Below are 13,014 nucleotides of genomic sequence, written 5' to 3' on the forward strand. Positions count from 1 at the left end.
GCCAGAGTTGGGCTCATTAGGCATCCCTTGTTAGGATGGGTTGCTCCTGGCGGTGACCCTGCCTGCCATGAAATGGAGATGGTAAGATTCACACTTTGGGTTGATTTCTTGCCCAGAATTAAACTGCAGGTTTATATATTCTCTGATTGCATAAACAGATCATGCTCTGGTTTTGACCTAATATGAAAAAAAAAAAAGCAAACCCAACCAAGGAAATATTAGAAAAACAAATGGCGGAAGGAATTACGTTGATCCATATACATGTTTTGATCAGGAAAGCTTTAGGGGAAGTGTAATGGGTAGATGTGAAGCATTACGCAGACACAGTGTTCTTTGAGGTGCAGCAGTTAGCTCTCCAGTGTAAGGACATCCACACTTATTGGTGTCAAGTCTAGTTACGCTTTTCCAGCATGGTTCTGTAGCAAGTAAGCATAGTTTTTGTAGCAAGTAAGTCTCCAGCAAACTAGGTGATGTTCCAGCCATGCTACAAGCTATTTTTTTTGGAAGTCATGGACCAGCAGAATAAATTAGCTTAGGTTTGCCTGCTAAAAAGGCCAAAATGGTTCCTTTCTGCCTGTTTGAAAGGAAATGGCAGTGAGTGCACAATATCCTTTCCTTTGCTGTGTAATTTTTGTGGGAGAGTTTAATGAGGTTTTTTTGTCTTATGCTTACAGTCTCTGAAGTAGTGTGGAACCTTAAAAACAAAAGGTGCTTTTAAACTTGGAAAAGAAGCAGCAAACATGAAAATGTTTCTTTCAGAATTCTGCTCATACAGGTCAATAGTTCACTGAGTAGTTTGTGCTTGTTCTCTCCAGTCCTGCTTTTATGGATGAGTATGAGAAGATTGAGGAGCAACTGCAGAAACAGTACAGTAGTTACCTAGAAAAATTCCGTAATCTGACCTACCTGGAGCAGCTCCTGGATGATCATCGACGGACAGAGCAAGAAATGTTTGAGGTAAGACAGCTTAGAAATGCTCAGCGAAACCGTAGATCCTGTAGTTCTTGGCTTTATAACAGAAAGTGTTTAAATAGGCCTTCACCAAAACAGCACATTACTGGTTGTAGAGTCAGCTCTGAGTGACTGGCAGGTTACTGACAAGCCGGTAAATGTGAGTGCTCTTGGACAAGACAGCTTTATTTTTTTGAGTTAGTGAAGTTAAACCAGTGTAGTGATGCCCCCTTCCAGTCTGTGACTCCCCTAACTTATTTTCAGTTGCTGTTTCTTGTTCATGAAGAATGTTTCCAGCATTTCTAATCTTCCTTTTGCTACATACGAAGTATGTTGCAAGAGTTATTAGGAGCTTATTTTTTATGGTCTGCCAATGGCTGATGTATAAGGGCTTCTCAGCTCAAGGGTCTTAAATTCCCTCATAGGTGTCCTCTTCAATGAGAACAGCAAAGAGTGTCAGTGAAAAGCTCAGATATGGTGGCCTCAGTGTTGTCTGGCAGAAATTTTATATCCTGACTTGATAAATTGCATCAGTTCAGTGAGATTCTCTATTTTGTATCCTGCTGGATAATCCACATGTGTATCTCCTCCTGCTCCATGCCAACCTTTCATCTAGCTTCCTGTAGCTTCATATTTTCCTTGTTTGGCTTTTCATCCATTTCACAGTAATTGCCCAGTGAATCTTCTGTTCTTCACTGAAATCATGTTCCAGTGAATGATCTCCCCTTGGACCTTCATACCAGTGGGTGTGCTGTACCTGGAGTTAACCAGTGTATCCTCTTTCTGATAGTCCTATCTTTCATATGCAGGTTTTGTTAACACAACTTACCCTTGTTCCTGCCAGAAATGTGGGAGAGCTGTGCATAATGTTTCTTCTTTGGCTATGACTATGTTTTGCTTTTGCCATGTCTGTATGTGTCTACTCATGTATAAACAGTAGTTTGACTTTAACTGACAGAGGGGAGATTGAGATGACCTATTACGCAGAAGTTCGTCCCTGTGAGGGTGCTGAGGCACTGGCACAGGTTGCCTAGGGAAACTGTGGCTGCCCCATCCCTAGCAGGACAGGGGCTTGGAGCAACGTGGTCTAGTGGAAGGTGTCCCTGCTGGTGGCACGGGGTCGGAACTGGAAGAGCTTTAAGGTTCCTTCCAACTCAAACCAGTCTGGGATCCTATGACCCAAGTTTTTTAATCTTCTCCCTTAAAGTAATCATCTGTTTTTTAAAAGATAATGTGGGGATTCAACAACTTGTGACCCAATTTCCCATTAACCTCCCATTTTCTAAGCACTGTCTCTGTAGACATTATTTCACATATTTCTAATCAGTGTGGTATTTTCATGTGTCTTGTTCTATAATGTTCTAGCTCTTCCCCATATCTATGGCCAAAGTCCTCAATTAAATCATAATCTTGAAATGAAGCCTAAAATCTGTTTTCCCTTCTGTTCAAATGCCTTTGAGACTTAATAACAAAAGTAAAAATGTTTTGAACTGACCTGCCTGAAACTGTTTATAAATTCACAAAGTGAGTAAAGTGTCCACCTCTTCAGGGGATTTTTGTTGAAAGACAATAAAACAAAGAAAAAGCCTTTGTCCCTCAGGGCTGTGCCTGTGATTAGAATACAGACAGAACCTTTTCTGGTTTTCTCCTTCTTTCTTTGACCTGGAAATCTACCCCTATGCTTTTCATCTGCTAGGATAAGCAGGTAACAATGCTTCAGCAACATGCAGAATTATAAAGAGTATAAATGCTTTTGACAAAGATGTGTGGTTTTCTCTGCACACTTCTAGCACTTGTTATATGCAGTAGCATTAACAAGCATCAGAACTAGAAACATCTTTAAGATGTGTTTTATGCTAAAAACATACAGACCATAAAGCCCTATATCTTTTAAATACACTGTGATAGCTTAAACAAGCATGAAGTTTACCTGGTAAGTCTAGTTCTAGAGCTTGACTCTGAAAGGACCCTGAGATCATTTCAATTCACTTCCTGTTTGTTAGTCCAGTAAATCTTTTCATTAGGGAATGTTTGGGAAAACCAAAAATAAAAACAGGGAGGGGGAGGTATATTTGACACTTGGTCTTTAAAACTGGAGAGAGCAGCATGGGGATCAAGAACAGAAACCTGGCACATCTGAAAATACATAGAGTATTTAAAGGATGAGACTCTAGCCGTCTCTTTGTGGGCATCAGTGACCCAAGTTACCATGACTGTTTTGTTGTAGAAGCTGTTGCTTTGGAAGAAGAGGAGGTTTTGCATGTGTCTCTTGCAGCCAGTCTTTCAGGAGTGCTGGAGTCCAGACTCTTATTTGAAGTTACTCTGTGAGATGTCAGTGCTCAAAATTGGGCTCTAGGACTTGGTAACTGAAAAGGGGATGAAGAATCTGGGTCTCAACTAAACCAAGAGACTTTGTTGGTGCACTCTGATTTCCCAACCAGTGGAATTTTACTTTTTATTTTATAGGCACACTGTTTATTCCATTTCAGATGAGTCTCTTGCCCACCTGGAACACCATGGTGTTTAACTTCTGTCAGTCTTGATCTGCTTTGCAGGTGATGCTTCATCACCTTTGGCTACTTGTTGGTGAAGAAAAGTTGTGGGGTGTTTATTACATGCTTGAAAAAAATAGAGGTTTGTGCCAAAATGAAGCTGCATGTTGTCCTAAAATTTATCATCTGGTGTCATTTTCAGAATCAACAGAGGAAGAAAAAGAGGATAATTACGTTTAATCCATTTTAATAGAGAGATTGTCAAAAAACACTGAAAATTATGTTGATTTTTTCCAACCCTGATTTGTCTTTTGTTCCACCAAACAAATCTTAATTATCTTTTATAGTAGAAGTGAGAGTCAGCTCTTCTATCATTGCTCTGTGTTTTGTTAAATAGCTTGCCAGAAAAAAGCACCAGCAGTGTAATTAGATTAATTCAGCACTCTGTGTGCTGTGCAGTACTGAGGACTGTCCTGGACCACTTCCCTTCACTAAGTGCATTTTTTAGGAGGAGTTTTTGTTCTGATTGAGAGAGTTGTTGAATAACAAGACAAATCTCTAGTGCAGTTGGACTCCAAGCTGTTTTGGTACCCTGCTGACGTTGCACAGCTAATGACCTGGGCCAGAGCGTGCTTCCTAATGAGAAAAGTGATTTAAAGATTGTATCCAAGGACACAATTGTAATTAAGTGCCATTGAGCAGTTGAAGCACTCCAGTGCTGCAGTACTGGCTGGTTGTGTGTATTGGTTTGCTTTGTTCTTTCATGTGCTAGGTGAACTGGGGAGGAGAGCTCTATAGCTCCTGTTGTTTTCCTGAACTTCCTGTTCCCTCTGCCTCCCAGTGTCCAGAATAGTATGGAGGTGGGGCTGAAAACAATTGGCAGCAGTCTCCTGCCAGGCACTGGATGGAGAAATCTCTCTTTGTAACCCAAGGAGAGATTTCTGTCTTTGGAATTTAAAGGAACTTAAAGGCTAGGTGCTGAGTCTGACCCAAATGAATTGTCAGAACTGCACAGTTAATGGTTGATGAAATTACCACCTGTAGAGCTTCTGCCCAGGTGATGTGGAAGTGCTTTGAAATGTGTGAAAAATATGGAATTATTTGTCTCTTACCAACTCTCATTTGTGGAGATGTCAGAAGTCCTCGCATGACTCCTCCTTTGAGTGAGTTTCTCACACTTATTGACCAACTGTCATGCACTACTTGTTACTGGAGCCGAGGAGTTTAAATAAGAGTCTTTGGTCTTTGCAGTTCCTTTTTTTTTTATTATTTTCAGCTGCCTCTTTTATTTTGTTTCTGTTCTCTTGTGCTACTCATGGAATTAATCCATCTTCTTGCCTTTCTGTGCAGAAGCAGAGATTTATGTGCTGTCTCCTCAAAGATTTGTTCTTATTTTTCTGCTTTATAGGAAGATTCAGCATGCTTCATTAATTTTTATCCTGGTTTTAAGATTAAATTGTTTCTGATGTTTAGACATGAAAGCTATTAGAACTTTTGAAACTAGCTTTTTTAATGCCAGAATAACCTGGCAATATCCTTCAGCATTTGCCTTTTCTCTAGACAGAATGTGCTTATTCTTTCTTTTGCTTCTCAGGGGACATCCCTGAAGTACTTCTTCAGCCACTTTCTCCTAAGGTATTTTAAGACTGCTTTTGTGCTAGTGCTGTGAAATCTCAACAAGGAATACCATGAAGTAGTGGACATGCAGAAGAGGATGTTCAAAGCCATTCTGTCATTATCTTTAGTTTGGCATTGCCTGAACTATCATTCATCATTATGACACTACTACCAGTAAGCAGTCCACCACAGTTAAGCAAGGAAAAGCCAACTAAACAGACTATTGTGACTTTCCCTTTGTGACCAACCCTCCCCAAGTAAAATTCCCTCTTTATTAAAATAATGGGTTTTTTAACCAGAGCTCCATACCTGAAGCAGATGCCCTATTCTGAATATGCACATAATAGGGATAACTGGGTTCTGCTGCACTGAGATACTTCTTGAGTCTGCTGCTTTTTGTGTCTTTTTGTATTGAGCTATTCCATTTGAAATATTAAATCTGGATGTTCCCATTCTGATGTCTGGTTACTGAAATAGCCAGGCAGAAGGTTAATGGGAAAAGTGGTTGGTTTCAATTGATTTCCTAGCTAATGTACATTTGAATTATGATCGCTTGGTAACATTTTTATAGGTACCAGGAGAGCACTTCTGGTCCAATGTTGCTGAATTATATTGAATATCAGATGTAAAAGTAAGCACAGGCATCTTAATTGTTGATTGCTTCTATTTTGGTGTTACAAGCATGACAGCATTGGTGCACTGAGACACACAAATCCCATAATGGAGAAATGTGGGAAAAATAGAAGAGGAGGAAGGGAATGCACAAGGGGAGAGTAGGGATAATGAAGCATAGGAGAAATTGCTGGCCTGAGAAATGGTGGGCACACAAAAGGAGACGACAGAGGTAGAGGAAAGGTGGGAGGGCATGTGAGGAGTGTGTTGAAAACGTGGAAGTGTTGCTGTGTGTATTCACTCCACAAAAGTAAAAGTCTGCCAATACCATGTCAACTAGACTGAGACTCTGAGGTGCCTCTATATGCCCTGAAGCAGTTGTGTGTGTACCTGCTCCTGGTGCTTTAGTGTTACTGTCTCCCCTTAAAAGCTAGAGGAAAAGTTTTTGGGAAGTGAAACCATTTTAGATGAGCTCAGTTGATCTCAATCAGATTAGTCAACTTGGTGTTCAAAGATCCAGGATTTGTCAGGATTATCTTGACATCTGAGGTGTCAGATGAGTGAACAAACTTGCTTTGGGATACCAAATTTGGGATCATTTGACACAAGATTTATTTTTTCTTAAACTCTAACCATCACTTGTAGGTTTTTCTGAACAGTGCGAATGTTCCTCTTCTGTTTCATGAGCCCATAATCTCCTGAGCAGAAAGAGGTGAAGAGGTCCCTTGTGCATCATGGATTGGTGCTATGCTTGGATATGAACCCCCTGTGCACCCTACTAAGTCTAGTTCTTTCTTGCTGCTGTTGTAAAACTGTGCTAATTTTGGTACATATGAAATGCTCTGTGGTTGGGGAAGGAACAGAGAGAGTATCTACTAAGTGTTGCAGTGTGCTAAGTCAGGGTGACTTTCCATCATGCCAGCAATTGCTTCTGTGAAGTATGAGATGTAGTGGCTCTCATTAACAGTGTAGCTTGGAAATCTGTGAGTGTTTTTCACAAATAGAAATCGCATACTATCTGATCAGGTGAAATCTGTTATTGTTGTAGATCATTGCTTAAGTAGGTAACCAGGTATGGTTATCTACTAATTTTGTATTAAAGATTGGCAGCCTGATACATGTGAACAGTCCTAGAAACAGTGCTTGCAATCCCTTTTCCAATGAGAGATGCCTGCACCATTAGTCACCTCTACTTTCTTCTTCTCTAACCCACCACATTGAGATACTTAAATTAATTTTATCCCAGCCTTTTAAGCTAGTAGGTAGAGCACTGTCCTGGCAAGCAGGAACAAAGAATGCAAATGTTTTCAAGCTACAGAAATAATAAACAGGTTTCCAGTTCTTATGCTAGGGCTCTAACAAGGCTTCAGAGAGATGCTTCCCTGTTGTTGCCTCTTAATTCGGGACTTGACTGGTGGGAAATAAGAAATAAACTGAAGTGTGCATCAGCCACAAGATTCTTTGCTGTAAGAACCCTGAGCTGTATTGGAGCTAATTGACCTAAAGATGGAAGGCAACAGATTCTGTTTTCAATTCCTGGAACCATCAAGTTCACAAAGAACAACTACTCTTTAATGTAATAAACACTCTCCTTGAAAAGAATGATTAATCCTGACTCCCCTTTGAACACTGAAGGGTTTGTGCTACCTGTGACACAGGGAAATGATAATTCTGATGTTAGATTCTAGCAGTGATGTGACAGTGATTGCTTTCTGGTGGTGAACAGACACAGCTGTGACTACTAACTTCCAATCAATAGTAATTTGGGTGATAATTTCTTCAGACACTGCAAACTGACCTCAGGTTTACATTACGGAATTGTACATTAATTCCAATAAATCACACAACCAACTAATATCATTTGTACACTTGGTACAATAAAATATATTACATAAAGGGAATGCACAATGAGCTGTTATTGAGTCATTATAATTCATACCTTCCACACAAATGAATAGGAAAAATAGAGAGGAGTTGTTATGGTAAAGTCGCATTATATCATTGATTTGCAGGATAAAATCTGTCCTCTGTCATGTTATTTAGGCAGTAGCAAATTCCTGAGTGTTAGTGCTGACTTGAAGGTTCTTGTATGAAAGCATTTTAACTGAAAAATTTGGGGCAGAAAATGTTAGTGTGGGTCTTTTTTCTTTTTTTTTTTTTAACTAGCTCTGCATATATTTCTCTCACTCAGTGCTGGCAGATGATTTAAAGACCTATGATCTCAACTTTTTGCTTGTATCTTATGTTGCAGTCTCTGCCAGTGTCTTACCAGTCCTTTTGTCTTCTGTCTTGTCATGATCATCTTGAGCAGTGCCCTGTCACAGATAGTCATATAAATCCCCAGTGGGGTGCTTAGTGCTGTGTTTCCTCTGATGTTCTGTCCCTTGGCTCTGCCCTGTGGTTCCAGATGGTTCAGGAGTATTTCTTACATCTTCTTGGGGCTTTCAACTTCAAGCCTCCAGCCAGTTTTATTGAATCTGGATCTTGCTGAATCTGAAAGGAAAACCTTAACCTAGTGTGCACATGCTTAGATGTAGCTGCAGGCAGGATTCTTGTACTGCTTTAACCGTTTATACTGGTACTTGTTCTGGTGAATCATCACAGTGCAAAACTTCTCACTCTCAAAGAGGCCCAATTTAGGTGAATAATGAAGGCAGTTCTCATTAGTGGCCCAGCAAAGTGTGCTCTAGGAGCAGTGTTGGAAAAGCAGTTCAGCACAAGCATTTGGTACACATCATCTTTTTTTTTTATGCAGGATTCTCAGTATTTCTGAGCCTCTTTCCCATTATTGTTCAATGAATGGAGATAGTCATAGAGTGACAGACTCAGGGAATGGTCTGTGTTGGAAGGAACCTTAAAGCTTATCCAGTTCCAACCCCCTGCTGTGGGCAGGGACACCTTCCAATATACCTGGTTGCTCCAAGCCCCGTCCAACCTGGCCTTGAGCACTTGAGGGAGAAGTTACATCAATCCAAAAAGAAGTGATCCATGCTGTGCAAAGGGCACAGGTCGGTGTGAGAAAGAACTGGCTGGCCCAGGAAGTGGTGAAAATAGGGTGCATATTTTCTGGCAAGAGGGGGTCCTAGTCCTGGGAGCTTCAGAGAGAGAGAGGGGAGGGAAGGTCATGGAGTAAAGGAAGATTTGAATCCTTAAGCTCATCAGAGCTAGAGTTGACTCCAGACCGGCAGAGCTCCTAGTGAAGGGGATAAGGTTGCACAGAGCTGGACTGATATCCTTTCTGTGAGGTTTCATGTAGCTTACATCAAATTCCTTGAATTGCCGTGTATCCAAGTACAGAGCCCCAGACAAGTACAGTGGAGAGCAGTATCTGAGGTGGAACATTTTGAGTTGGTTATTTTTTTTTAATAGAAATCCAGTCAACATAGCTAAACTTTAAATCTGCTTTCTTGGTCACAGATCTACAGATTAATCTGTTCAAAACAAAGTCAGCTATGGCATCAGACCACATTGCTCAAGACTTTAGTCCAGTCCTGAAATTCTCCAAACACATGGACCACACAGCCTCTTTGGGCAAGCTTTTTACTGTTTGACCACTATAATGAAAACTTGAAATGTGTAGACACACAAAGTGGAGCAACCTGTGAAGAAAGCTTTTGTATTGCATCAGAAGTTGCTCATGAAACATGCCACTGGGTGGCTTACTTACTTGATGAGGATAAGTCGGGAGAGCTGTAGAGAGAAGCAAAGAGAGTTCATACAAAGCATAAATATGACACCCTAGTCAGGAAACTCATTTCATAGTGCAAGAGCAAGCAATTACCAAAGTGGAGTTTGTCCCCCAGAGCTAATTTGCTCTTTGATTAGTCCCTTCCTTTTGAGTTCCCAAAGGGAAAGCATTCACGTCTGGGTGAGCCCTTCATGCGCAGTCTGCTTGTTCAAGAGGAAGAGTCACTGATCTACCTCAAGCCTCAGGATGCTACCTCTCAACTTCAGTTTATCAAGTGCGCTCTTCACTTCCAACTCCAATTTTTCTGTTTTGTGAGAAGTGGGTAGTGCAATGTGTGAGCTGGAGGTACTGCAGTCAGGACTTGCTAAGTAATGATGGAATCACTAGGAAGAAGTTATGTGAGACATGTTAAACCAATTTAATTTTCAAATAGTTGCTGTGGATTGTGTTTTTGTATTACTTGAAGAGCATTTTCTGAATACACTTCACTTTCTGGCTTCATATAGCCTGAGTGTGGTGTGATTAAGAGCCGCTATGTTAGAACAGCATCAGTGTGGGTATCCCAAGCCCTAAACTGCATCTTTCCCTGTCTCTGTCTCCTGCACTCTCATGGTCTCAGGCAAAGGCTCAGCTGAGCACCCTGTTCCTTGTTGCTCTTTCCCAGATCCCTGATAGCATTTTACCTTCCTAAAGACTTTTCCCCAAAACAAAGTTGTTGTAAGTACCCATGCTAGATTTTTTTGAGTATGCTAGCTTTCCTTTAGGATAAGTTACCAAACATTTTAGCTGTTTTCTATATTTTTCTAATAGTATGAATGAATATCAGTTAATTAACATGTATTCCCTCGAAAAGATAAACCTTCCAAGAAACTTTTGAGGTGTTTTTGTGACTTTTGTTGATGAAAGTGCACTTCAGGTGAACAGATCTACTTGTTTATTTTTATAAATGTGACCACTGGAGTTGGTGTGTCAGAGTTTTCTGGGGGAAGATACTACGTTCTGTGGTGCTTGTGTGCTGTGAACTGCCCTACGTGAATGCTGCTTGGTCTCCTCCTTCTGAGCCTACTAAGTTGGGTTTGGTGTTCCACCTGGATAACTGCTATCCTGTCGGCCTGACTCATGTTGCCCTATCTATTGAAGTACTTTTACTGTATCTATTACAGGACCCCTAGTGAACAATTCTGCCACAAGCAGCAGCAAAATTCAAGGTTAGCAGGGTTTAACACAGGAAAAGAATAACCAGGAAAGGCAGAGTTGTGTTGGAAAGTAATGTAAGATGTATTTTTTGAAATAATTGGATTCCTTTGAGAATAGATATATTAATGACAGGTAATGGCTAGCTGAGGCACAAGAGGAGTGTCAAGATAAAAAAAAGCCTTTCAGTGAAGAAGGACAATTAATCAAATTAATAATTTAAAATAATGGCACTACAGCAGAAATGAATCCCCAGCTGCTTCCACTGATGACACTGGTGGTGCCAGCATGATGATAACAGTTGGTGGATTTCTGGTGAGTGTATAAAATACTCTCAAGTATGCTTTAAATGTGTTTCAACGGAAGTGATTGCTGTAAAAGGTCTGTTAATGTGAGAGGGGATGGCTGTTTCAGCACATGAAAGTGAGGGAGAAAATGGGAATAATGAGAATAAGGAGGAGACAGATGATCTTATAATGGGGGATGATGGTTTTAAATTCATTCTATGTGTGCTCATCCACTGGACGGATGACCTCTAGAAAAGTTTAAATGGCCAGTGGTGATGGCTTTCAGAAGCTCCTCAGGCCAAAACAGCAAAGATGCATAAATGTCTGTAAAAGTGAAGTATTGATTAGTATGAAACTTTGTGAGGGATCTGGAGAATCTGCTGGAGCAAATTCATGTTCTCTTTTCTGGTTCAGGACTCTAGTTGCAGCAGTGCCTCTTGAGACCACATTCTCCAAAGCGCTGTACTTAATACTGGCATCTGGGGGTAGTTTACTGCTTTCCTGTTCATCAGAAAGCTCTATCACGGTGACAGCACTTTGTAATTAATGAAGTGGCATCGTCAGTCAAAGAAGAATAACCTCTAGATGCAGAATCTATCTCTGTGCCAGAAAGTGAGGGTGCTGCTTTATCACTGCCTCTAAGCTTCCCTGTGCTTCCACACTATTAATGAGTGCAACATCGTGTCATATGGGAAGGAATTCTTTTAATTTTCCATTTTAGTAAATTTTGTAGGAAACTAAAATCCTGGTCAAATTATTATAGATGAGACGGGAAACCAGAGGACCCCTCTGGTAATAGTGCCAGCTGTGACTTCTGGTTTTGCTTTTTTTACTGAAGTAAAAACTTCACAACAAGTGTTTAAAAGTTCAAAATAAAAATTAGTATTAGTTTATGTGGCATGGTCTGTGTTGGTTTATAGGTCAGGAGTTTGTTCTCTGATCCTTAATCATAAGCAGTCCAAGGGCTGTCACCTATTGGAAGGCAGTGTTCAACACAGGCTGCTTCTTTACAGAGGGTGCAACCCTTCCTCCCCACTTCCCAGCCCAGCCCAGCCTTTCTAGGGTGCTTATCTCCCTCTAGCGCAGCCCACGAAACATGGAAGCTCTCTCATCATACTTCTGTAATTCCAATGGGATCAAAGCTATGCACATCCTAATCCCTCCAATTTTGTTCCCTATGATATATATACTTGTGTTCAGGGAATTGAGATGGGATCTTGCTGTGCTGCTTTCACAAGAATGTACCAGTGCCCCCTTGTCAGGCTATCATCATTCCTAAAATACCTAGGAAAGGGGAGACTGAGATTAGGTTTTAGGCAGAAGTTCTTCCCTGTGAAGGGTGGTGAGGCACTGGCACAGGGTGCCCAGAGAAGCTGTGGCTGCCCCATCCCTGGCAGTGTTCAAGGCCGGGTTGGATGGGGCTTGGAGCAACCTGGTCTAGTGGAAGGTGTCCCTGCCCATGGCAGGGGGTTGGAACTGGGTAAGCTCTAAGGTCCCTTCCAACCTGAACCCATCTTGTGATACTGTGATTCCCTGACACACCTAGCTTGGCGCCCTCCTCATAGTTTAGCAAGTCTGTTGGTAAAGATTCTTCTGCTCTGCTTTTTGAGATGGACCTTTCCTCTTCATTTCTCAACAGAACAAAAAGAATAAAATCTGTAGCATTGCAGTCACTTTCAGTCAAGCATAACTATAGCCATGTTCAAGTTCAAATCATAAAACTAGACATGAATTTAGGGTGAGGCATTTAATAGTAGTTCAATTTAATAGTAGTTCAGCATAATAGAAAGCATCATTTTCTATTCTTAAAGAGCTGCAGGTAGGTTGGTACCTCATGCTATCATGAACCTTAGCTGTGTTTGCTTACCTTACTGTTGTACCTAGCAGGCTTCCTCTTAGTAAGAGTACTGTCACATTCTCTGTTCACTGCACAATTTCTCCTCCTTCTTATATCTCACCCTTGCTGAATGAGTGGCAAGGGTCTATTATGGAAAATAAATGTCATTGTGTGTGTGTAGCAAGAGCTAATCTCAGCTGCTTTGTTCTATAACAAAGCAAGAAACAGCTGTTGAGAGGCAGGTGAAGATTTGGTGGTTCAATCCATCATCAAGTCGGTTCCCTTTAAGTATACTACAAGCAGTAGGGCTGTTATCTGGCAAATCACTAGGAAAAA

The 13,014-nt window shown here is 40.9% G+C and overlaps 1 protein-coding gene across 2 annotated transcripts in view; it reads left to right on the forward strand.

Annotated features, from left to right (window-relative positions):
- The window catches only part of CLUAP1 (clusterin associated protein 1), a 63,923-nt gene that overhangs the window by 24,432 nt on the left and 26,477 nt on the right, over positions 1–13,014 (forward strand). For both annotated transcript variants that reach the window (XM_061474157.1, XM_061474158.1), the window contains exon 8: positions 816–957. In XM_061474157.1, the coding sequence (XP_061330141.1) occupies positions 816–957 (142 nt within the window). The remainder of the gene's footprint in view (positions 1–815; positions 958–13,014) is intronic.

This window comes from Pezoporus flaviventris, unplaced genomic scaffold, assembly GCF_033815535.1.
Source record: "Pezoporus flaviventris isolate CSIRO_AGI_PZ_B2104156 unplaced genomic scaffold, CSIRO_AGI_Pfla_v1 ptg000078l, whole genome shotgun sequence".
NCBI classification, from domain to species: Eukaryota; Metazoa; Chordata; class Aves; order Psittaciformes; family Psittacidae; genus Pezoporus; species Pezoporus flaviventris.